Below are 22,267 nucleotides of genomic sequence, written 5' to 3'. Positions count from 1 at the left end.
CGAAGAAAGGAGAAAAGAGAGATGAGGCTGGAGGAGGAGGCTTTGGGGAAGATGAGTTCTATTTGCGTTACATGGAGTCTGAGGCACCCCAAAGTTCAGCAGGAAGCAGGGTGTGTGAGGCTGAAATTCAGAGTTAGTCTGAAATGGAGATGGAGATTTAAGAGGGAGGAAGTGATAGCTGAAAGTGTGAGTTGACTCAGTTATTTAAGAAGCATAGACAGAGGGCTTCCCTGGTGGCACAGTGGTTGAGAGTCCGCCTGCTGATGCAGGGGACGCGGGTTCGTGCCCTGGTCCGGGAGGATCCCACATGCCGCGGAGCGGCTGGGCCCGTGAGCCATGGCCGCTGAGCCTGCGCGTCCGGAGCCTGTGCTCCGCAACGGGAGAGGCCACAACAGTGAGAGGCCCGCGTACCGCAAAAAAAAAAAAAAGAAGCATATACAGAGTGAGGAGAGCAGACATTTGAGACTAGAAGGCAAATCAAATCGACATTTAAGGGGTGGATAGAGAAAAATGAGCTCAGGAAGGAGAGAGAATAAAGAGACAGTATGAAATAAAATTCATATTTTATGGCAAGACAAGAATTTAAACATAAAAAAATTTCTCTACCCTTTGGCCTCCTCTCTCCCCTCTACTGTGCACTGTGTATCCACATTATGCTTCGTCCAAACCTCCCCCATCGGCAGGAATACCTGCTCAGCCATAAAGACAACCTTCTCCCAGCACCAACAAGACAATTGCTTGAAGATGACATGCCTTCTTGATCTTGTAAGGGGTCACATGACCCGCCACTTTGTACTTGCAGATCTGGACTGTGTAAACTGTACACATCATTTGCTGTACAGCTCTCTGTCTCAGAAGAAACTTATATAACCGTGCCTTGATTTCTAACCAGCAGAACAGTTCTCAGAGCTTTCTGAGACGCTCTTCCTGGCTTATAAATCCTCAAATTTGGCTCAAATAAAATTTTCCAACTCTTTCTTAGATTGACTGATTAATGTTGTGTCAACAAGAGATAGGAGCATGGCATCATGGAAAGCCAAAGGGTAGAATTTAAACCAAGGCATGACTTATGACATGATGGCCTTGATGTTCTGACAAGGTCCGGGCTGAAAAGATGAACGCATTGGAGACATCAGCATGAAAAGGTTTGGTCAATAGTGAGGATGAAAAACATGGTGTTAAGAGGCATTAAGGAGAAAATAAGTGGTCTGCTCCAGAGAAATCTGGATGAGAAGAAAAGAGAAGTTGGGTTATAGCTTGAGGGATATAGGAGGTCAAAGGATGATGATGATGGTGAAATGCTCTGAGAAGAGACTTCAGTATGTTTTTAGTCTGAAGAAAATCTAGTAGGAAGGTTGAAAACATAGGGGAGAGATGAGATGACACATGGAGGAAACATAGGGGAGGAATATCTCATGCACGGAGGCTGGGGAGGTGGGGGGAGGGTGCTATCACATGATAGCCTCACATTTTTTTTATGATGTAGGAGACAAGGTTCATAGATAATTTGGTCTACCTGAACTAATATTCTGCCCAAATCTCCCTATTGCAGGTTCCTTCTTCCTTTTGTCAACAAACAATTCACTCTCCCTTGGACCTGCTATCTGCGTCCTGCAGAAACATTACACTTACGCTATGGGAAGCGGCACCTCAACCCAACATCATTTTGCTTTCCAGAATGCAGAGAAAGGTATGCGCTTCCCACCTTCAGACTAACTGTGGGTACCCCGAAGCCTACATTGCATAGGGAGGGTCTTCTCAGGGTGGGCAGGAAATCGTTACATTTCTCCTCATGCTAACTCTTGAAAATCGGCTTCTCCTCCTTGTAACGTGACCACTAGGATGCTCAGCTGAATGTCTTAGGACTTGATGAACTATATTTAATAGAATTAAAATTTACTCAAGGAGTCAGTGTTGTCCATTGGGGTTTATCCCAAACTACACCTTACAACTGAATGAAATAAGATTGGGCAAAAAGGGGATGAAAGAGCGTTCTAGGTAGAGGGTACAAAGGTCGTGAAGTAGCAAGGAGAGAGACATATTCAAGGAACTGAGTGGTCTGAAGTGAACAAGATGGAGGGTGACATGGCATGAGGCTGCTGAGGTGTGCAGAGCCCACGTCACTCAGGAGCTTGTAGGATTTTAAACTTTATCCTAAAGACAAGAAGAACCACTGAAGAATTCAAAACAGGGAGTTCTAGAATAAGATTTACATACATAAAAGACCCTTCTGGCTTCCATGAAGAAAGGATTGAGACAGGCTGGATGGTGGTAGTAAGAGTAGAAGGAAGAAGATTTATTTATTTATTATTTTTTAAAAATAAATTTATTTAATTTATTTTGGCTGCGTTGGATCTTCGTTGCTGCACGCGGGCTTTCTGTAGTTGTGGCGAGCGGGGGCTACTCTTCGTTGTGATGCGCGGGCTTCTCATTGCGGTGGCTTCTCTTGTTGCGGAGCACGGGCTCTAGGCGCGCAGGCTTCAGTAGTTGCAGCACGTGGGCTCAGGAGTTGTGGCGCATGGGCTCTAGAGCGCAGGCTCAGTAGTTGTGGCACACAGGCTTAGCTGCTCCATGGCATGTGGGATCTTCTCGGACCAGGGCTCGAACCCGTGTCCCCTACATTGGCAGGTGGATTCTTAACTACTGGGCCACCAGGGAAGCCCGGAAGAACAATTTAGAAGCTACTAAAGTCATCTAAGCAGGAGATGAAAATGCCTTGGTCCAGAGTTGGTGGCAGTAGAGATGGAGAGAAGAGGGTGAATTCCAACAATATTCAGGAGGTGGAATTGATAGGATCCACCTGATTACATGTGTGGGGTTGGGGAAAAGGATGGATCAAGAATGACCTCCAGGTTTCTAGCTAGCAAACATGGGCAGATGATAATGCCAATTTCTGACATAAAGATAATGGAGAAGAACCAAGCTCGAGTAGAAGGAAGGTGCTGAGTTTATACACGCTGGGTTTGAGATGCCCATGCAACATGCAGGTGGATGTGCTGAGTAGGCAGTTGCATATTCAGATCTGGATTTTGGAGACGTTGGTGGAGATACATGCATTTGGAAGGCATCAGAGTACGGGTGATTGTTGAAGCCATGGGGGTCACTGAAGTAGCCTAGAGTGACAGTAAAGTCAGGTCGGAGACCAGGGCCTAGGACAGAGCCATGAGGGACTCCAGTACTTATTAAGCATCGGTCGAAGAGGATGAGCCAACGAAAGAGGCCGAGGAGAGGCAACCAGAGATGAAGGAAGAAGCAAGGGAAATAGTGACAGCACCTTGTTTATATAAGCCTAAGCAACTTTATAAGCTCATGGCTTCCTTTCTAGTTTGGCAATAGGTCCCAGGCTCATCTTGCATATTTTTGGCTCCAGACCAGAAATAGCTATTTCTCCCGAGCTTGGGGTGTTCACTACCAGGTTGGTCATTATTTTCTACACCTTTTCAGTGACCAGATCCAGAAAATATGTATTATTTTAATGACCAGTTTATATTTAGGATCACAATATTTTTACTTAACTTTGATATGATATTATATCTATATCTCCTTTCTCTTTAAAAACCCTTTTTTCCCTAATGATACTGATGTGGTATTATTTACTTTGTCCTATAGTATATAAAAAAGTTTCTGAAAAATAATAACAATACTATTATAACGATATGGTTACTGAAAACTCTTTAAGATTTCTTTGTAGTTCTTTTTGTCCTTTGAGTACATCCACTAGGCATATACAACTTACTGAATTTTCAAATCATTTGAAAGAACTCCTTTCTGTGTGGTTATGCCACTAACTTGTACAGGATTAGATTCACTTGTTTGACTTTTGCTTTTTAGAGATTGATTTTTTTTTTAAATTTTGATTTAACTTTGCTTTATAATTTTATAAAACAGTTATACAATTCCCATTCCAATTATCTGGTGCTGCGTAACAAACGACCCCAAAACTGAGTGGCTTAAGACAATCATTTTATTCCGCTCATGATTTTGTGGGTCAGGAATTTGCAAAGGGCCCAGCTAGATGGCTTGTCTATGATCCTCAGGGCAGCTGGGGCTGGAGGTTCTGCTTCCAGGACGGCTCTTCACCTTGGCCTCTGTCTCCCCACATGGTTGCCTTGTCCTTAGTGGTGGAATTTTAACAGCCAGGTGTATTTGTAACTTTTGCCATAGGATTTAGGCTGCACAAGGCTGAGGAAGAGGAGCCCAAGCATGTAGTATTGCACCGATGGGAAGGGAGGATGGGGTAGAGGTCCTTAAACTAGGCTACAGCCTCACAGCACCCATGTCAATGGAACCCAGGCCCTAGACAGAGGATTGGGAGGGAGAATAAAAGGGAGAAACAGAGGCACTGCCTGGTCTGCCTACCCTGAGCAGCCGAAGAGGTACTGAGGTTAGTATGTCTGGCTGGCAGCACTCGCCTTAAAATGTTTGAGGCAAGGTGTTAGCCAACAACATTTTCACGGAAACTTGATGGTCATGATATTCCTCAGTGATGCCTGCCCTTCAGCACGAGTCAGGATCATTCATGGAGCTTGTTAAACCTGCAGATTCCTGGGTTCCCTGTAGAGATTCTGATGCTGTCGGTCTAGGGTGAGGTGCAGATGTCTGTGTTTCCCATGACTTGTTACTTTAGCTGAGTACCGCTTACTCTGGGCGTTTCATTCACTACTCTGAATGGGGATTTACAGAATTCAATCCTCATCACTTATTATTTCGTGGGTGCCTTTGGGACATACTTAGTGTATGACGTGTTTTCCTCACAGAAAACCAAATTCAGCTTTGCTTAAATTTCTCTCAAGTTCTCTTTTCCCATTCACTGTTGTATCTCATCTCCTCTTAGGGACATCAGTAGGAATGCCATTAGCTCTCTAATGCAAGCTAGGCGTATTAAATCAATCTGTCTACTGTTCACAAGGTTGACCTGAGTGAACCTGCTGGGTTTCCTTTGCAATCCAGCTTTATCCACAAAGGCTCCATTCATCCCTGGTGGCACATTCAGGCCCAGGAGCTTAAGGAGAATCTAGTTACTCACGTGGACAGCTTTCCTCTTCTCTGGCAGCAGTACTTGACTGCAGGTTCTGGAGCTCATAGGAAGAATTCAACCTACTCATGCCATCCTGCAGTACACGATCACCCAGCACAGGCTGCCCTTCGGATTGGATAGTCAGCACAGTCCTGGGTGTATTGTGATGGGGACACAAAGCCACAGGGATAGAAGGAATTTGGGGATATCAAGCACTGACCACCACCTGACATGATAGTATGTAGTGTGTGTGTTTCTTCTCCCCAGTTATCATCTAGTTCATCTCTTTCTCCAGATGAGGACACTGAGGCCCAGAAAGTTGACTTGCCTGAGGCCACATCGCTGGTCAGGGCAGTTCCAGGCCCAGAACCAGACTCCTGACATCCTGTCTATTGTTGCAGTATCAAAATGTCCTCCCCACCCTCTGACCCCTGCATCATCCCATCCTTTTTTTTTTTTTTTTTTACATTTGAATGTTTTTTAACACAATTTTTAAAGGTTACTTTCCATTTACAGTTATTATAAACTATTGCCTATATTTCCCATGTTGTACACTATATCCCTGTAGCTTACTTTATACATAATCGTTTGTACCTCTTACTCCCCTTCCTCTCTATTGCCCCTCCCCCCTTCCCTTTCCCCACTTGGTAACCACTAGTTTGCTCTATCTGTGAGTCTGCTTCTTTTTTGTTATATTCACTAGTTTGTTGTATTGATATGTTTTAGATTCCACATATAAGTGATATCATACAGTATCTGCCTTTCTCTGACTCACTTCACTGAGAATAAGGCCCTCCAAGTCCATCCGTGTTCCTGCGCATGGCAAAATTTCATTCTTTTTTTATGGCTGAGTAGTACCTGCATCATCCTACTCCTCAAGGATGCTGCAACCTTGCAACCTCCCCAGTTTACATCTCTTTTCTCAGAATCCAACCTTTGCATCTCTACACATATAAATGTTTTCATCAAAAAGTGGGAATTCCAATAGTCCCCCAGTGATTTTAGTATAAGTAATAGGTAAGAATGGAGGAGGGATGGGGGCGGGAATGGGGAAAAGAGCACCCCGGCCAGCAGTGAGGCAAATCCTTCCTACTGGTGGCAAAATATAGTGCTTTCCCTACCATCTTGTCCCCATGTGACAGTGGGAGAGGCACCCCCCCCACCTCCCCCCACAGGCCCAGGGAGTCCCACCTCACAGGCTTGCTTCTCCATCTGTGTCACAGCCTTCAAGGCAGCGGTCCTGATCCAGAGATGGTACCGGCGCTACATGGCCCGTCTGGAGATGAGGCGGCACTGCACCTGGAGCATCTTCCAGTCTATAGAGTATGCTGGGCAGCAAGACCAGGTCAAGGTGCGATGGGATGTGGGATGGGGCCACCTCCAGCTCTGCCTTCCAGGCCCCCCACAGCAGGGCCCAGGTGCCTAGAAGGTGCAGCTGATCTGGACCACTCCTGGGTTCTCTTTCTATCTCTAAAGCCACGTCTTCTTGGGTTTTTCTGCAGCTCCACAATTTCTTCAGCTACCTTGTGGATCACTTCACCCCCAACAATCACAACGAGAGTGAGTATGAACGGCCACATGGCCGGTCCTCCTGTCTCAGGGTCAAAGACATCGGGGTGAGGTGTGGGATGCACAGGGAGGGGAAATGTGAATCTGGTGACAGCCAGGGAATGAGCGAGGAGGCTGACAAATAAATGGTTCTCCTAGAAGCACACCTGGAGACAAAAGTTTGGGTGCAAGGAGTTTATTTGGTAAATACAGGAAACACTGGGAGGTGGGGAGGGAGTGGGGAAGGGATTCAGGAAAGGAGAGGCAGGCAAAAAAGGGTGGGTTACTAAACCTGCAGCGTACCTGGGAAATAGTGCAAAACGCAGCCTGGGAAGTATCCCGTCTGAAGGCAGAGGGAACTGGAGTCTCAACGCCCGAGAGTCATTGGTAGAAGGCTGCTGGGAGGGGCGGACGGGAAGGGTTGTTCACGCAGGTCTGGCCTGCCATGCAGGGCTCTCTGCAGATCCAGGGACAAAGCCCTCAGGCAGAGATGCAGGGGCAGCATTTGGAAATGAATTGCCTGAAAGTCTGAGGCATCTGCCACACTCACTAAGTACACCAAAAATGCCCGTGAACTTTTTTTCCACCGCAGTTTTCACTTTCCTCCTGCTTACCAACCTAGGCCTGTACATTTCTGTACTTTCTAAGGCAATCTTTTAAAATAAAAGTAGAATGGAGGGCTTCCCTGGTGGCGCAGTGGTTGAGAGTCCGCCTGCTGATGCAGGGGACGTGGGTTCGTGCCCCGGTCCGGGAAGATCCCACATGCCGCGGAGCGGCTGGGCCCGTGAGCCATGGCCACTGAGCCTGCGCGTCCGGAGCCTGTGCTCCGCAACGGGAGAGGCCACAACAGTGAGAGGCCCGCGTACCGCAAAAAAAAAAAAAAAAAAAAAGTAGAATGGAATTGACATAATAACGTCGTAACCTTTCTCCCACCCATTCTAATTTGTCATCACTTTGCCCTTTACTTTCTCCTCTCCTGTGTTGGAGCCGAAGCCAGACTGGCCAGGACCCACTTCAAGTATGGTCCAGGGAATGAATTCTCTATTGCCCGTGCCTGCAGGTCTGATCGTAAGCCGGCCCACCCTTTCTGTCCTGACTAGGGGACTTCCTGAACCGCATGTTCACTGAAGAGAGATCCCCCCAGGACTCCGAGATGGAGAATTGCAGGGACTATGAATCCATCGAGGTACCAGACAGTTACACGGGGCCACGCCTCTCCTTCCCGCTCCTTCCCGACCATGCAACTGCTCTGGTGGAAGCTTTCCGAGTGAAACAAGTAAGCTCCCCCCGGGGGACCTGGGTCACCACCAATTCCACGGAATGTGTAGAAGTAGAGCAGACACAGTGCAGAAGGAATGGCCCTGGATTTAGGGTGTTGGTGTCAGGGATCCGTCAGAGAGATCCGCTTGCCCTTTTCTTAGCCAGGACCTTGTGATTATCAGCCAGTTTTTATGTATTGAAAATCCCTCCTCCCCATCACGTAATCTCTATGTTCATTCATCCCACAGATGATTACTGAGCGCTGCTATGTGCAGCTACTCTTCTAGGCACTGAACAGTGAACAAGACAGACACAAATCTCTGCCCTCGTGGGGCTGAGATTTTTAGTGGGGAGACAGATAATAAATAACAAATGAGTAATATTTATATATTAATATATTAGGTGACAGAGCTACGTCAAAGCATAAACTAAGTTCTAGGTGGGAGAGATAGCAATTTTACAGGGTGGTCTGGGAAGGTGTCACTGAAAAGGTGATTTCTGAGCAAAGGTCAAAGGTGGGGAGAGAGGGTGCTATGTGGACGTCTGGGGAATGCGTTCTAGGCAGAGGGAACAAATGGAAAGGCCCTGAGGCAGGACCTTGCCTGGACTGCTCAGGGACATCAGGAAGGCCGTTGTGGCTGGAGAGGAGGGAACCAGGGAACAGCTATTAGAAGATGGAGACAGAGAGGTGAGTAGGGTGGACTTTCATTCTGAAAGAGAGGGGGAGACAATAAGCGCAGAAATGATATAATCCAGCTTTCCCTTTAATATAATCATTCTGTTTGCCGAATAGAGTACTGGGAGCAAGGGCTGAAGCAGGGAGGCCAGGCAAGAGGCTACTGCAATAGTCTAGGCGAAAGATGATAGTGGCTTGAAACCCGGGTGGTAGAGGTGGGACTGGTGAGAAGTGGTCAGATTCTGGCTCTTATGACAGATTCCAATCCTTCCCCTTTTTCATTTGAAGATTATTCATTGCAGGAAGAGCTGGGACGATCTTCCCAGTAATGTCAGGATCACCGATACCATCGAAATACATGCACTTATTCATACTTTGCTGAGACAGTCCTGTGTTTCTCCCAAGCTCAAGGCAAGCAGGGGTTACACAGAGTAGGTAGGAAAGAGGACATCAGTTCAGTATTTGGGGGATTGATGCAAAGCACAAACAAGGGCACAGATGGGTGAGAAGGAAAGGATCTGTGCATAGGGAGGGTCCCAGGAGCAGTTTACTGGGGTCACTTTTGTGGTCTTGGGGTCATTAAGCAGTAAAGGTGAGGCCCATCTTCCCTCACAAGTATGTGTTGTTTTGTCCCATCCCTCCTCTTCCTCCTAGTAGAGGCTCCATGCTCGCTATGTCTTGAATCTTTTGTATGAAGCCAGGAAACATCTGGTACAACTACCAAACATCAACCGGGTCTCCACTTGTTACAGCGAGGAAATCACAGTATGTGGTAAGAGCCAGTCAGAAACGGCTTTTCACGAATCAGAAAACTCTGCCTGTGGTCAGGGAGGGGCAGGAGGGCAGGAGGGGACTCGATGGCCACTCGGGCAGGCCGGGTTCACGCCTTCACACTGATTACATTTACATATTTACTCCACAGTTATTTAAGGTAGGGGTGGTGCCGTGAAGGAGAACTGTGGGGTGAGGGGGCCCAGCCTCTGCTTTGTTTTTTCCCAGAGATTCAGATTTGGCCCCAATTTCCTCCTCTCCATTCAGAACAAAATCCTAGCAAATACCCAGACCTTCCCTTGTTAGAAGACGGTTTACTTACTTACTGGACTTGAAAAGGCCTAAATGCCTAGCAAATTATTCCTTCCATCCACATTTATTCGTCTTCCAGAGAGAAATCCTATTGCTGACAATCTTCTCCATCTCCTTATGTTTTCAGTGATGTTTTAATAACCATTATAGACTGATGCCCCACACTTGAACTTAGGGGAGACGGTGATACACCAGGGATTGTAAACGGGCAGCCTGCAGTATGTCTCGTCTGCCTCAGAATGTTCTTAAATTTCTAACATTAGCTTCCAACGTTTGAAAATTGGAGGATTTCATATTAAAATCCAGATTTCCAACTTCTTAAAATCTTGTAACACTGACCCGTGAGTAACAGCTTCTTGTTTTAGGTGGGGCAAAAATCTCTCTAGTTCTCATCCAGGTTTTCAGCCCTGCACTATTCTGTCCCATTTTTGCTTCAGTGAAAACGTAAGTCATTTACTGTTCATGGTAATCGCACAGGAGAAATATCGTGCTTTCTGCTTTCAATATTAACTATCCCTGCAACAAGGGAAGTTAATATTTATCCCTATGTTATATATGGAAAAATGAGTAAGCATAAGTTTGTCAGGCGTTCCTGGGTATTTTCCTTTTATTTAAATTGAGATATAACTGACATAATACTGTATTAGTTGTAGGTATACACTGGGTGTTTTCCTTTTTATAATAAAAAATTAGAAACAATGGTGAAGACCAATCAAAACTGACGTTTTTCTGTCTTTATTAGGAGATTTACACGGCCAGTTGGATGACTTAATCTTTATATTTTATAAGGTATGAACGCTCAAATTATGTTCCTGTCTTGCTCTGAGGTTTAATTTAGAAGTTCAAATACAGTCTCCATTAAAGAAATGCTTAAGTTATTACTTGGATTTTAAAATATTTTAGAAAAATATTTGCTACTATGTAGCAAATGTGTAATGTAAAAGTCATCACTGCATTATATCCTAGTGTATTTTTGTAAACTGTTTAAAAAATACAAAATCTAAGGTTAATAAAGAGAAGGAATCATTATTTGGAAAAAAGAAAATCAATTACTAAATAGAGAAATTGTTTATTATCAAAGCAACCAAAAGCTATTTTCATATCTATTTTTAGTTATCAAATACAGAGCATTTAACAAGCTATATAAATAGTCTATTAATGTAATTAACACAAAGCAGTTTCTGATGTATTGTCTTGTTAAATCCTGAGAAATCTATGGCAGCTGTTGTTATTATTGCTAGTTAAGGACAGAGTGGCCATAACTTAAAACGGGGCTTGGAATTACAAGTTCAGTGCCCTTTGCACAGACCACCTGGCAACAGTGTGGCTTTGGATAACGCGTTTATTTCGATGAGCATGTCATAACCTCAGCCTGGCTAGAAAGGAAATACGAGACTAATACAAAATATTTCCAATATTCCCATCTTTTACTGACATTTCATGTTTGGAAGAGAGCCAGACAGCACAGAATTGGCTTTCAGGCCTGACATGACTGTCAGATACACATTGGCTTGACCCAATTTCCTATTCCCTTCCTTCCACTGCCTCTTCTCGGACTTCTCTCCTTATTGGGAAGAACGGCCTCCCGTCACCAGAGCGGGCCTATGTGTTCAACGGCGACTTTGTGGATCGAGGGAAGGATTCAGTAGAGATCCTGATGGTTCTTTTTGCCTTCATGTTGGTTTACCCAAAAGAGTTCCATCTCAACCGAGGAAACCATGAGGACCATATGGTGAACTTACGGTACGAAGCAAAACATGACTGGGGATTTGATCCTTACTTGTGATTGTAAAGTTATTTTGCCAGAGCTTCTTATTTGTTAGATGCCTTTTTAAAGGAGTCTTCCAACCTTATAAAGTGGAATACACAACATATACCGTTTTAAAAGATTTTTTAAAAATGTATACAATATCCTACTGTTCTGATAAAACCATTACATTTGTTTTCACATAGCCACACACTTTATCATATAAACAATAAGGGTTCCCTATAGAAAAAGTAGAAAATATAGATAAGCAAAAGAAAATGAAAATATCCCACATCTCTACCCACAGATAATGGTATGATTTTAAACATTTTGGCATTACTTCTCAGTGTCTTTTCCATATATTTAAGTAGATGCATCTAGAGTATGCATTTTTATAAAAATGCAAGCATGCTATAACTAATACCACTAAATCTAAAATCTGTTTCTGCTTCTAACTCTAGATATGGTTTCACAAAGGAAGTGATGCATAAATATAAGGTACGCTGCCTTTAAAAAGCAAAAGCTTCTCTTAGTTCAGATAAGTTGAGTAAATTATCTGAAACTTAATATCATATTAATGTCATTTTTTTAGACACACGGCAAGAAAATACTAAAACTACTGCAAGATGTGTTCTGCTGGCTTCCGCTGGCCACGCTGGTTGATGAGAAAGTCCTGATTCTTCATGGTGGAGTGTCAGACATGACTGACTTGGAGTTCTTGGCTAAACTAGACAGACACAAGGTACTGACTGAGTGCTAAAATAATGCAGATTTCACTATAATGCCAGGTGTCACTGCCAACATAAAACAAACGTCATCTTGACTCCATGCTGACTCCAGTTGACTAAGAAAGCCATTCAATCTCTGAACGGAGGATTGGGAGTCCACAGCTGGTGCAAGCGTGCTGTGAGTCCACAGCTGGTGCAAGCATGCTGTGATCGGTTAATGTTTGCCGTGGACGTGACGGTAGGGCGTGGCAGCTAGTGCCATGTTTGCCATTCCTGATCTAGGTAATTCTAATCACTACCCCTCCATCACTCCACCTGATGTGCCTCCATTTCCTAAATACTTCAGATCATCTTCAGTTAAACTCAAAGGTATATTGAGGGCCTACTACGTGCAGGGAGGATGCTATTGGCAGATACAAAGATGAAGATCAATTGCAGTTCAACTCAACAACCATGTTTTAATTGCTTACTCTATGCAAGGGAAGTGCTAGCAGAAATACAAAAATAACCAGAGATGGTACTTGCCTTAAAGGAACTTACAGTAACCAGCAGGGGGAGGGGGAGGATGAAAGACACAGTACATTATACTGCCATATGAATAGGTCTCGATTTTCTGTTTCATTTTGGAAGTGGAAAACTAGAAAGCAAAGATTCTAGGGAGTTCCCTAGTGGTCTAGTGGTTAGGATTCGGTGCTTTCACTGCTATGGCCCGGGTTCAATCCCTGGTCTGGGAACTGAGATCCCGCAAGCTGCACGGTGTGGCCAAAAAAAAAAGCAAAGGTTCTGTTTCCTTTTAATCGTAGACTCTTACACTTGAATGGTATCTTCCTATAGCCTCTCTCCTCCACTGCCCATCCACACAGGAATCCCAGCTATGACATCCTTGACAACAGTAGCCTGAGCAGTTCCAAAGACAGAGAAGTCATTACACACAAGCCAGTCTACTTTGGGCAACGCTAATCGGTATAAAAGTATTTTATGAGACATAAATGAAAGAGTGTTTCATTTGTGAAACCTGGGTTTGCATCTGGGAACATGCACTTCTTGGCCGGTGTGGCACCTTTGTTTACTAGATTGTCCAGGGACCAAGGCTTCTTAGGTCTTGTTCCCTGCCATCCTTAGCGTGTCATCCCCGCGCCCTCATCTGCACAGCTTGCCACCACGTCTGTGTTCCAGGCAATACAATAGAAGAATGAATCTCCTACCCTTTAAAGACATAATGAAGACGTTGCATACATCTCTTCTGCTCTCATCCCTTTGGTCAGAATGTAGTGTCAATACATTCCTGTAGGCAGGATACGGTGGCTCCATTGATCTCTGTGGGACCAGCTTAACTTGAGGGTGACGGATCCCTGGCTTAATCCCTTCAACTTCACCAGGGAATGGGTCATGAGTAGCACCTCATAAGGTCCAGTCCAGCAAGGATGGAGATGGCCTCCTGGATGTTTATTCTTCCAAGATTTCAGCAGGACCCCGTCTCCAGGACAAAAGTGGCACAGGTGAACATCTGCAGGAAACATTAACCTGCTAGAAGCAAACTCATATAGAGCAGTTAGAGTAGCTGCCAATGATTCTACACACCTGACATTATCTACGTTCCTTAATTTGAATTCCTTCTGGATCTCAAACCATTTCTGGAACAATGGCAGGGTCTCTCAGACAACATTTCATAGTTGGCTCAACTGGAGCCTGCTTGTAGGGTCTACCTTCACTCAAAGCAGGGCAACTGGTGAGGCTTTATCCCAGGTTAAATTAATCTGACAAAGTTTAGTTACATGATTCCTCTTTTCCTCATCATTCCTCATCACAAAAGAGTATGATTCCGCTTTTCCGGTTTGCAAGTAGATTGGGGTCGCCAAGAAGCATGTACTTTCCAACAAAGGTTTAAGACTCTAGATACTTTTTGAGTTATTCTTGCTATAAAGGCCCCTCCATTGTTACTCTGAATGAACACAGGTAACCCAAACCTAGGAATTATTTCTTTTAGGAGAGCTTTCACAACCTCAGGCTTTTTCAGACCAGCAAGGAAATGCTTCTACCCAGCCAGTGAAAGTGTCCACAAATACTAATAAGCACCTAAGGTTTCCAGTGGCTCTTGGCATCACAGTGAAGATCTTCTCCCAGTCCAGTACCTGGAGTCCGAACTCCTTTGATTAATGGCAGTGGCCCAGTTTTAGGATTATTTTTAGCACATGCCATGCATTTCTGTATCACCTTTTGAATTGTCCTTTGCATGTTTGGTCCTGTAAGGAATTTCTAAATCCACTAGAGGGTGGCATCTCTCCCACAGTGGGTACTCTGGTGTGTATAACGTATTACGTCTCCCATAAGGCATTCAGGTACAAGGATCTCGCTACGTCTGTTATAAACCCACCCTTCCTAGAGTCAGGATCCTGAGAATGGCCAGGACTCCAATCAGATCCCCATTCATTGGCCTTAAGTCTTCAGGAAAATACTTTGGATAGCATCTTGTCAGATCCACATCAGGGGATCAGGGCCAACATTGGGGATCTAGGGTGTTTTAGTCCTGGCTGCTAGCTTTGCTGCTTGATCTGCTAGATTATTCCCTTGAGCAGTCAGACAATCTGATTTCTGATGTCCTCGACAGTGGACATTCATTCTTTTGGCTCCATGACAGCTTCTAATAAGGTTAAAATTTCTTTGGTATAAAAGTCTATTTATACCAATTTCCTTCTTCCCTGCAGTTCACATCCTCTCTCTCTCCAAATGGCCCCAGCATGGACCACCAAGAAAGTATATTTTAGAATCAGTGAAAATAGTTACTCTCTTATCTTTACCTGTATGGGGGGGGGGCTCTCATCAGGGCTATAAGTTCCACCTTTTGTGAGGAGGTACGTGGGGGAAGGGCTTCTGCTTCCAGTGTCTTTGGGATGACTTACCACTGCACACCCAGCTTTGCATTGTTCCTGGTCCATAAAGCTGCTTCCATCCGTGAATGTCTCAAGGAGTGGGTCCTCCAGTGGTTGGTCCATCAGGTCTAGATGGCTGGAATAGCCCTGTGCAATTATCTGAATAGGCTCTTCAATATTAGTTGGGAACAAAGTGGCAGGATTCAAGGTGGAGACTGCTTTCAGAGTAACATTAGGATTATCCAATAATATAGCCTGATATTTTCCTCATCTTCCTCAAGTTAACCAATATCCTCCCTTCTGTTCTAGGAGGAGAAGTGCCCAGTGACGGGTATGCACAGTGGTAGGTTGTTTTAGTGTAAATTTCTCTGCTTCTCGTCAAAGGTCACAGGTAGCTGCTATAGCCCAAAGACAAAGTGGCCATCCCTTAGTAACTGTATCTAACTGCTTTGAGAAATATGCAACAGGCCTCCTTATGCTGCCCAGTTTCCGAGTCAGGATTCCAAGGCTGATTCCTTGTCTCTCATGAACAAATAAGTCAGAGGGCTTTCTGATGTTATCTGGAAGACCTAAAGCCAGGGCTGTTAGCAGTTTTTCTTTGATAACCTGGAATGCCTTACGGCATTTCCCTAGTCCAGTCTTGAGATCCACTGTCTCCTCCTTTAAGACCTTCCTAAAGGGGTTTTGCAATGAGTCCAAAGTTGGGGATCCAAATGAGGCAGAACCCAGCCATTCCTGGGAATCCCTGCAGTTGTCTCTCGGCAGTGGGAACGGCAACCCTGACTAGAGCTTCCTCTGTCAGGGGGCAAGTCTCTCTGCACTTGTGAGAGTTCAAAACCCAAATATTTGACAGAGGGCAGAAAATGTGTGCCTTTTTCTTGGACACATTATAGCCTCATTCAACCAAAAATTCAAAGTCAAAACCGTATTCTGGTCTGAGGTGTCCTTTGTCTTACTAGCAATCAGAATATTATCCCCATACTGCATCAAGGCTCCCTCAGTTAGTTGAGGGTCCCTCAGATCTTTTGCCAGGATTTCTCCAAATATTGTGGGGGAATTTTTTTTTTTTTTGGCCATGCTGCATGTCATGCAGGATCTTAGTTCCCCGACCAGGGATCAAACCCGCGCCCCCTGCAGTGGAAGCACGGAGTCTTAACCACTGGACCGCCAGGGAAGTCCCTTCTGGGGGAATTTTTAAATCCCTGAAGAAGTACTATCCAATGGTACTGTTAACTTTTGTATCTAGATCTTACTATTCAAAAGCTAACAACTCTTGGGATTCAAAACTCATGGGTATACAGAAAAAACGGACTCCTTCAACTCTAATGCAGTACACCAACAAAAATCTCTGGACAAAGTAGTGAGCAGAATATATGGGTTAGGGACTACTGGATGAATATCTTCTACGATTTGATTAATTGCTCTTAAGTTGTGCACAAACCGATATTCATCTCTGCCTGGTTTCTAGACCAATAAAATTGGAGTATTATAAGGTGACGGCATGGGCGTATTACATCATGTTCAAGGAGGGCCAGTAACGGGTTGCATTCCACACTTTACCTGCTCCTTTAACGATTACTGCTTTAAGTTTGGAATTTTTGCCCCAGAGTGAAGTCTAACCTGTCTAGGCTTAGCCATCGTTGCTCTCCCTGGCCTCCCATCTGCCCATACCTCACTCTGCAGACTCACTTCCTGCAGTATCTCATCCAGAATCGTTGCTAGCTGTCCTCTTTAAGGTCAGAGCAATAAAGCCTGCAGTGCGCAAGCCTGTTCTGGTGATACTTTAATACCCATTCGTCCAGGTGTAAAGGTAACCTTGGCAGTAAATTTAGTTGGTAAATCTCATCCCAGAAGGAGAATGGGGTATTCAGGCATGTATAGAAAGCTATACTTCAGATGGGTTTTCCCCATCTGGCAGTCTAGCAGCAGGAGAAAAGACTCTTTCAAGATTTCTCCAGACACCCCAGTTACTAAAACACAATCTCAGAAGCAAGTTTAGAAAGCTGGGTATTTAAAAACCAAGGGAGTGGCCCCAAACTGCTCAGAAAACCTGAAAGTTGATTTCCCACCCTCATCATCACTGGGGACTCTGTAGGAGAGATATTGATGGATTTTGACAGGATTTAAAGGAAACCCTGGGCCCCATCATTCTTGGTCACTCATTCTCAGTTCGGGCATCTGGTGTGCCACTTGTTGTTTACCTTCTTCAAGAGTCTTATTTAGGATGGGACACTCTTTTCCAGTGTCACTGGAGGGGTTCCACTATGGGGTGCTCCATTTGAGTGGAAGCTTGGGGCCGCCTAACTTTCGCTGAGTCCCTTGTGTGGGTCCTTGAATTGATCCAGCTCTTGCCTGTGTTAAGGCAGCCGCCAGCAGAATGGACTGTCATTTCCGTCTCTGCTGTTCCCTTTTCTCCCGAACCTGGTCTCTACCATTAAAAAAAGGCAATTTCAACAAGCTGAGACATAGGCATCCCTAAAGCCCCTTCCACCTCTTGCAGTTTCTTCTGTATATTGGGGGTGCTCTGGCCAATAAAAGTTGCTCTTCATTGCTCTTCGCAATGAAGGATGAAATCTCAGTAACGTTCAAGTTTTGGCCTATCCCCAGCATTCACATCCCAATTAGCATCCACTGTTGGTACAGCTACGCATGCTGCAGCCCGTACCCGGTTGCCAGGGGTTTCGGTATGAAGCCAATATGCCTCCTCCCTAGCTTTATCCAGCACCATTCTAGTTGTCCAGTTCTTCTGAAATGAGGAAGGTATTTAACACAGTTTGAACATCTGCCCAGGTTGGGCTGCGAGTTGCAAACATCGATGAAAAAAGATTTTCCATTCCCTTTGGGTCATCTCTCTAAAGTTGGCATACTCTTCTGATTAAATACATCTAAAGCTGAAAAGGGGGAGTGGACCCAGATCAGTCCCATTGGCTGCCCGGTCTCAGCATTCACACCCACAACCGGGACTTACCCCGGATATTGCCCCACCTGAGCTTGGGTAGCTCCCTGGCCAAACTGAGTACCCTGATCTGTACGCAGTATGAGAGGGGAAGACCGTTCCTGTTTCTGGATCTAACGGGGGTGGGGAGGTAGGGGTGGGGACGAACCTGAGTCTGTGACTCAGGCGCTGGCAATGAAAGAACAGCAGCACCATCATATAAGGGTGGGGGAGGAGCAGTCGAAGCGGCGTTCGACTGAATTAATAGCAAGTCATCTTCCTTTTCATTAGAATCAAGCAAAACAGGTTTCTTTGTCTTCCCTTCCTGTTGGACCATAATCTTACAATAACATATCAATATTCTGACACAATAACATAAAAGACCATACATAAATTATTTCACCTTATTTTTCTTCCCATTTACAAAATCTAGTTGCAAAATTGTAATTCAAGGATCCACTCAGACCGTTTTGCTCCAGGCCATGCAGTGTTACCAAAAAAAACCCCCATAAAAACAAAAAACCTTTTCTATGAATTTATAACTGAAAGTCTCCCAGTTTTGGAGAATGTTGCCTAGAGGGCTGCAAGGGGGAACTGAATTAATATTTCCCCTTTTGAAGAGGCTTTGCTTCCAGGTGGTCACAGCAGTGAAATTTTTCCAAGGGTCCTTGCTACAGTCACCAAGAAGTTGAATCCCCAATTGCCAATCCTTAGCCACTTAAGACAATCGGCCATAGGTGGACATGGACAAAACAAGACCAAAACAAAACCAAAAACCAGAGCCCCGGGCCTTTAACCCAGGTGTGGAGGTCAGAACTGCCAAACAATCTAGGCACAGGTGCATTTCTTTAACAAGGTTACTCACCCAAAGACGTCTTCCAACCGCAAATCCCCAAAACTGTCTCCTTGCTGCAAAACTGAGCACTGAAGGTCAGCAGCACCTCACCAGGGAAACCCAGAGGATGGTCCCTGGAAAACACGGGCAAGGGAGCTGCTTGGACTCACCCACAGGCTCTCATACTGCGAGGGGCCAACCAACCACAGCCAAAAGGTCCGTCTGGACTTACCTCCTGGCTGGCTTGCCATATTTGTTCCCAAACTAGGTTCCTTTTGCCCTAGCATAGCAGCCAAAATGCCGAGACACTGAGGTTTACAGCAAAGAGAGGGTTTATTGACAAGGCAGCCAAGTGAGAGGGAGAACAAATCTCAAATCTGCCTCCCTGAAGGCAAGGTGCTCAATGGATTTATAGGAGAAAGCAGCAGGGCATCTGAGGTGTGAGGAGTGTGGGGAAAGGTGATTAGAAAAAGGTGCAGTCATCATGGTTCTGGGCGGGTGTAACCAGGCTACACAGGCCTCTCCACCTTCAAAAGGGCACTCATAGTACCCTAGTGCATGCCTAGTTGAAGGGTCAGTGGTCCCCTCCAGTCTTAATCAGCTCAGCTCGAACTAGACGCAGCTGATTCCAAGTTCCCGGAAAACAACACAGGCAAGCGTCTTATTTAGGCTGTGTACTGCTTGGAGGACACTCAAGTCTTCTGTAGCAACAATTAAAACAACCTTGATTAGCGAAGGCAGGTTATAGGTGGAATGGATTTAACTAATGATTACCCACAGTTTCAGAAAATTGGAGAAGCAGGGGCTCTGGAGTCAGATATCTTGATTCAGTCCTGGTGCAGTCTTAGTATCTCTGTGCCTCAATTTTCTCACCTGTACTATAAGTAAGGATGCTGTCTCATAGGGAGGTGAGGGCTAATCAATGAATTCATGCAAAACTATGAAGATGACATCTCATAGGGGTGTGAGGCCTAATCAATGAATTCCTATAAAGGGCCAAGGATAGCACCTATTTGGAAAAGGCTCAATACATATTAAAACTATTATTCCCCTTAAGAATAAAAGTTAGGGGTGCCTCTTTCTAAAATAAATTTATTTTATTTATTTATTTTTGGCTGCGTTGGGTCTTCATTGCTGTGTGGGAACTTTCTCTAGTTGCGGCAAGCGGGGGCTACTCTTCATTGTGGTGCACGGTCTTCTCATTGTTGTGACTTCTCTTGTTGCAGAGCACGGGCTCTAGGCACGCAGGCTCAGTAGTTGTGGCTCACGGGCTCTAGAGCGCAGGCTCAGTAGTTGTGGCGCACGGGCTTAGTTGCTCCGCGGCATGTGGGATCTTCCCGGGCGAGGGATTGAACCTGTGTCCCCCGCATTGGCAGGTGGATTCTTAACCACTGCGCCACCAGGGAAGTCCTAGGGATGCCTCTTGAAGCAGATAACATCCCTATAAAGTTACCTGAGGATCGTAAGGGCGGGACTGATAGACTGGCCCTCGGCTGTGAGTTGGCAAGAAGACAGTTGAGGAGAGAAGGAGGTGGTTATGAGTCCACTCACATTTTGTGGACTTTCCCTCTCTACGCCCAGGGCTGGAACTGCCTAGGAAGTAATTAGCGCTTGTCCAACGTTAGAGAAGAACCTCTGTTCTGTTCTCTTCCATCTGGATCCCTCTTCAAACGTCAGTCAGCTACCGCCGAGCCACTCTGAGTGTCCGTCTGTGTTCCCACCCACAGTCAGTCTACACCAGGACGTGGCTTTCTTGTACATCAGCCCTTAGACCTATTTGCAGAAAGTTCTTGCTCCTTGATTACACATTTGCACAGAATTCCTCTTGTGAACCAGACCTTTATCTTGATGTCCTTGTGGAACATTGTGGCCCCCAGTCTTCACGGTGGCACTCAGGCATCCCGGGAATGGCTGCTCTCTCCCTTTGGCTGGATGCCCCAGCTCTGCTCTGTGGCCTGAGCCCTCTCTTTCTCATGATCAAGAATTCTTCCTGCTCGTATCCTCTACGTTGTTGGCTTGGTCCCAGTACCATAATGACTCTGAGGCAGTGAGAGGGACCACACTCAGTCCCTTTGGCAAGAAGAGTATCTTCCCGATTAGGTCCAGGCTGAAAAGAGGTCCTCCCTTCCCCTCCCTTGTCCTTCCTCAGCAGACAAGATAGCACTTCCTGTAAACTGCCAGTAAGTGCTGTCTCTCCCACAGTAAGCATCAAGTTTTTCCCATTCCAACATTTCTCAGCCATAGGCTGCATTCCTCCTCCTTTGTTTTTGCGTCTGTGGAACAACACGAAAGTCGATAAGGGCTCTCCTTCCTGAGAGGTGCCCTTTCCCATCCTTGTCTAAAAATCACTAGGTTCCTAGAAACAATGACCTAGGTTAGCATTTTCCAATGATCTGTGGTGGAGGACCAGGTTTCATAAATGTCTAATTTGTCACAGATCGATACTTTTGTAAAATACAATAAATGTGAATGACTAGAAAGCTGAAATACAAACAAAAAATATAAGCCCAGTGATTACATGCTTGAATGACAGCCGTATCAAATTGCTATAAAAGCTTCTAAAGGCTTACTCCTAGTTCTCTGCTGACCTTGTCACTGCCGGGACAATCCGTGGAGCCCAATGTGGGGACCACTGACTTGATGCCAAAGTGCTGCTCAAAAAGGACCAACCGGGGCTTCCCTGGTGGCGCAGTGGTTGGGAGTCCGCCTGCCGATGCAGGGGACGCGGGTTCGTGCCCCGGTCCAGGAAGATCCCGCATGCCGCGGAGCGGCTGGGCCCGTGAGCCATGGCCGCTGAGCCTGCGCGTCCGGAGCCTGTGCTCCACAACGGGAGAGGCCGCAACAGTGAGAGGCACCAACCGTTTCACTGAAGCATCTGTTATCTTCTCTGGACATTTTTAGATTGTTTCCACCATGAGGTGCAAAACGAGAAAGGAGCATAAGAAACAGGCGGAGGAGAAGGGAAAAGCCAACCAGACGAGCTCTGCCGGGACACCCTCCCCGTGGTTCCTCCCCCAAAGCCACTCTCTCCCCACCTCACCCCTCCGCCCCAGCACCCAGAAGGCCCACAGAGCCGGGCGCTCCTCCAGCGTCCCCTGCGGGGTCCCCCTGGACCCCAAGGAGCTCTCCCATCGGGTGCGGCACTCCGTGGACCTGGAGCTGGAGAGGTGTCGGCAGCAAGCGGGCTTCCCAGTGATCAAGGAGAAGGAGGAACCCTTGCCCTCGGCATCCGAAGCGGACCCGGAAGCTGAGGGGCGGCGGGAGCCCACTCAGGAGGAGTGGAGGCAGGTGGGTGTGGCCGGCGCTGCTCTCTGCAGTTTGGCTGCCTTCGGGAAAGAGCAAGGATTTCAGAAAAACCGAACGAATCTCCTCCTTGCATGTAAATTCAGAGTGGGCTTTTTTTTGCCCCTCTTTCTCTCCCTCCCTGGGGTTAGAACACCCCAGAAGGATATTGGTGTTTGCCTAATGACTCCTACTTTGGAGTTTTATAAAGGATGGGAAGATGTTAGTAGGTGGGCTGTATTGTCTGAGTGAACTTGGTTTAGTGACCTAGCATCACTGGGCTGAG

General features: G+C 45.9%; 1 protein-coding gene across 1 annotated transcript in view; it reads left to right on the top strand.

Moving 5' to 3' along the window:
- Positions 1 to 22,267, top strand: part of PPEF2 (protein phosphatase with EF-hand domain 2) — a 43,725-nt gene that overhangs the window by 2,944 nt on the left and 18,514 nt on the right. The window contains exons 2-11 of the mRNA XM_060299488.1: positions 1,553 to 1,690; positions 6,241 to 6,368; positions 6,520 to 6,577; positions 7,666 to 7,841; positions 9,159 to 9,273; positions 10,327 to 10,373; positions 11,161 to 11,327; positions 11,793 to 11,829; positions 11,924 to 12,073; positions 21,601 to 21,987. Of these exons, the coding sequence (XP_060155471.1) occupies positions 1,636 to 1,690; positions 6,241 to 6,368; positions 6,520 to 6,577; positions 7,666 to 7,841; positions 9,159 to 9,273; positions 10,327 to 10,373; positions 11,161 to 11,327; positions 11,793 to 11,829; positions 11,924 to 12,073; positions 21,601 to 21,987 (1,320 nt within the window). The 5' untranslated portion in view covers positions 1,553 to 1,635. The remainder of the gene's footprint in view (positions 1 to 1,552; positions 1,691 to 6,240; positions 6,369 to 6,519; positions 6,578 to 7,665; positions 7,842 to 9,158; positions 9,274 to 10,326; positions 10,374 to 11,160; positions 11,328 to 11,792; positions 11,830 to 11,923; positions 12,074 to 21,600; positions 21,988 to 22,267) is intronic.

The sequence above is a fragment of the Globicephala melas genome, chromosome 5 (assembly GCF_963455315.2).
Source record: "Globicephala melas chromosome 5, mGloMel1.2, whole genome shotgun sequence".
Lineage (NCBI taxonomy): Eukaryota > Metazoa > Chordata > Mammalia > Artiodactyla > Delphinidae > Globicephala > Globicephala melas.
Note: the sequence above shows the minus strand (reverse complement) of the source record. Positions and strands in the feature narration are given on the sequence as shown.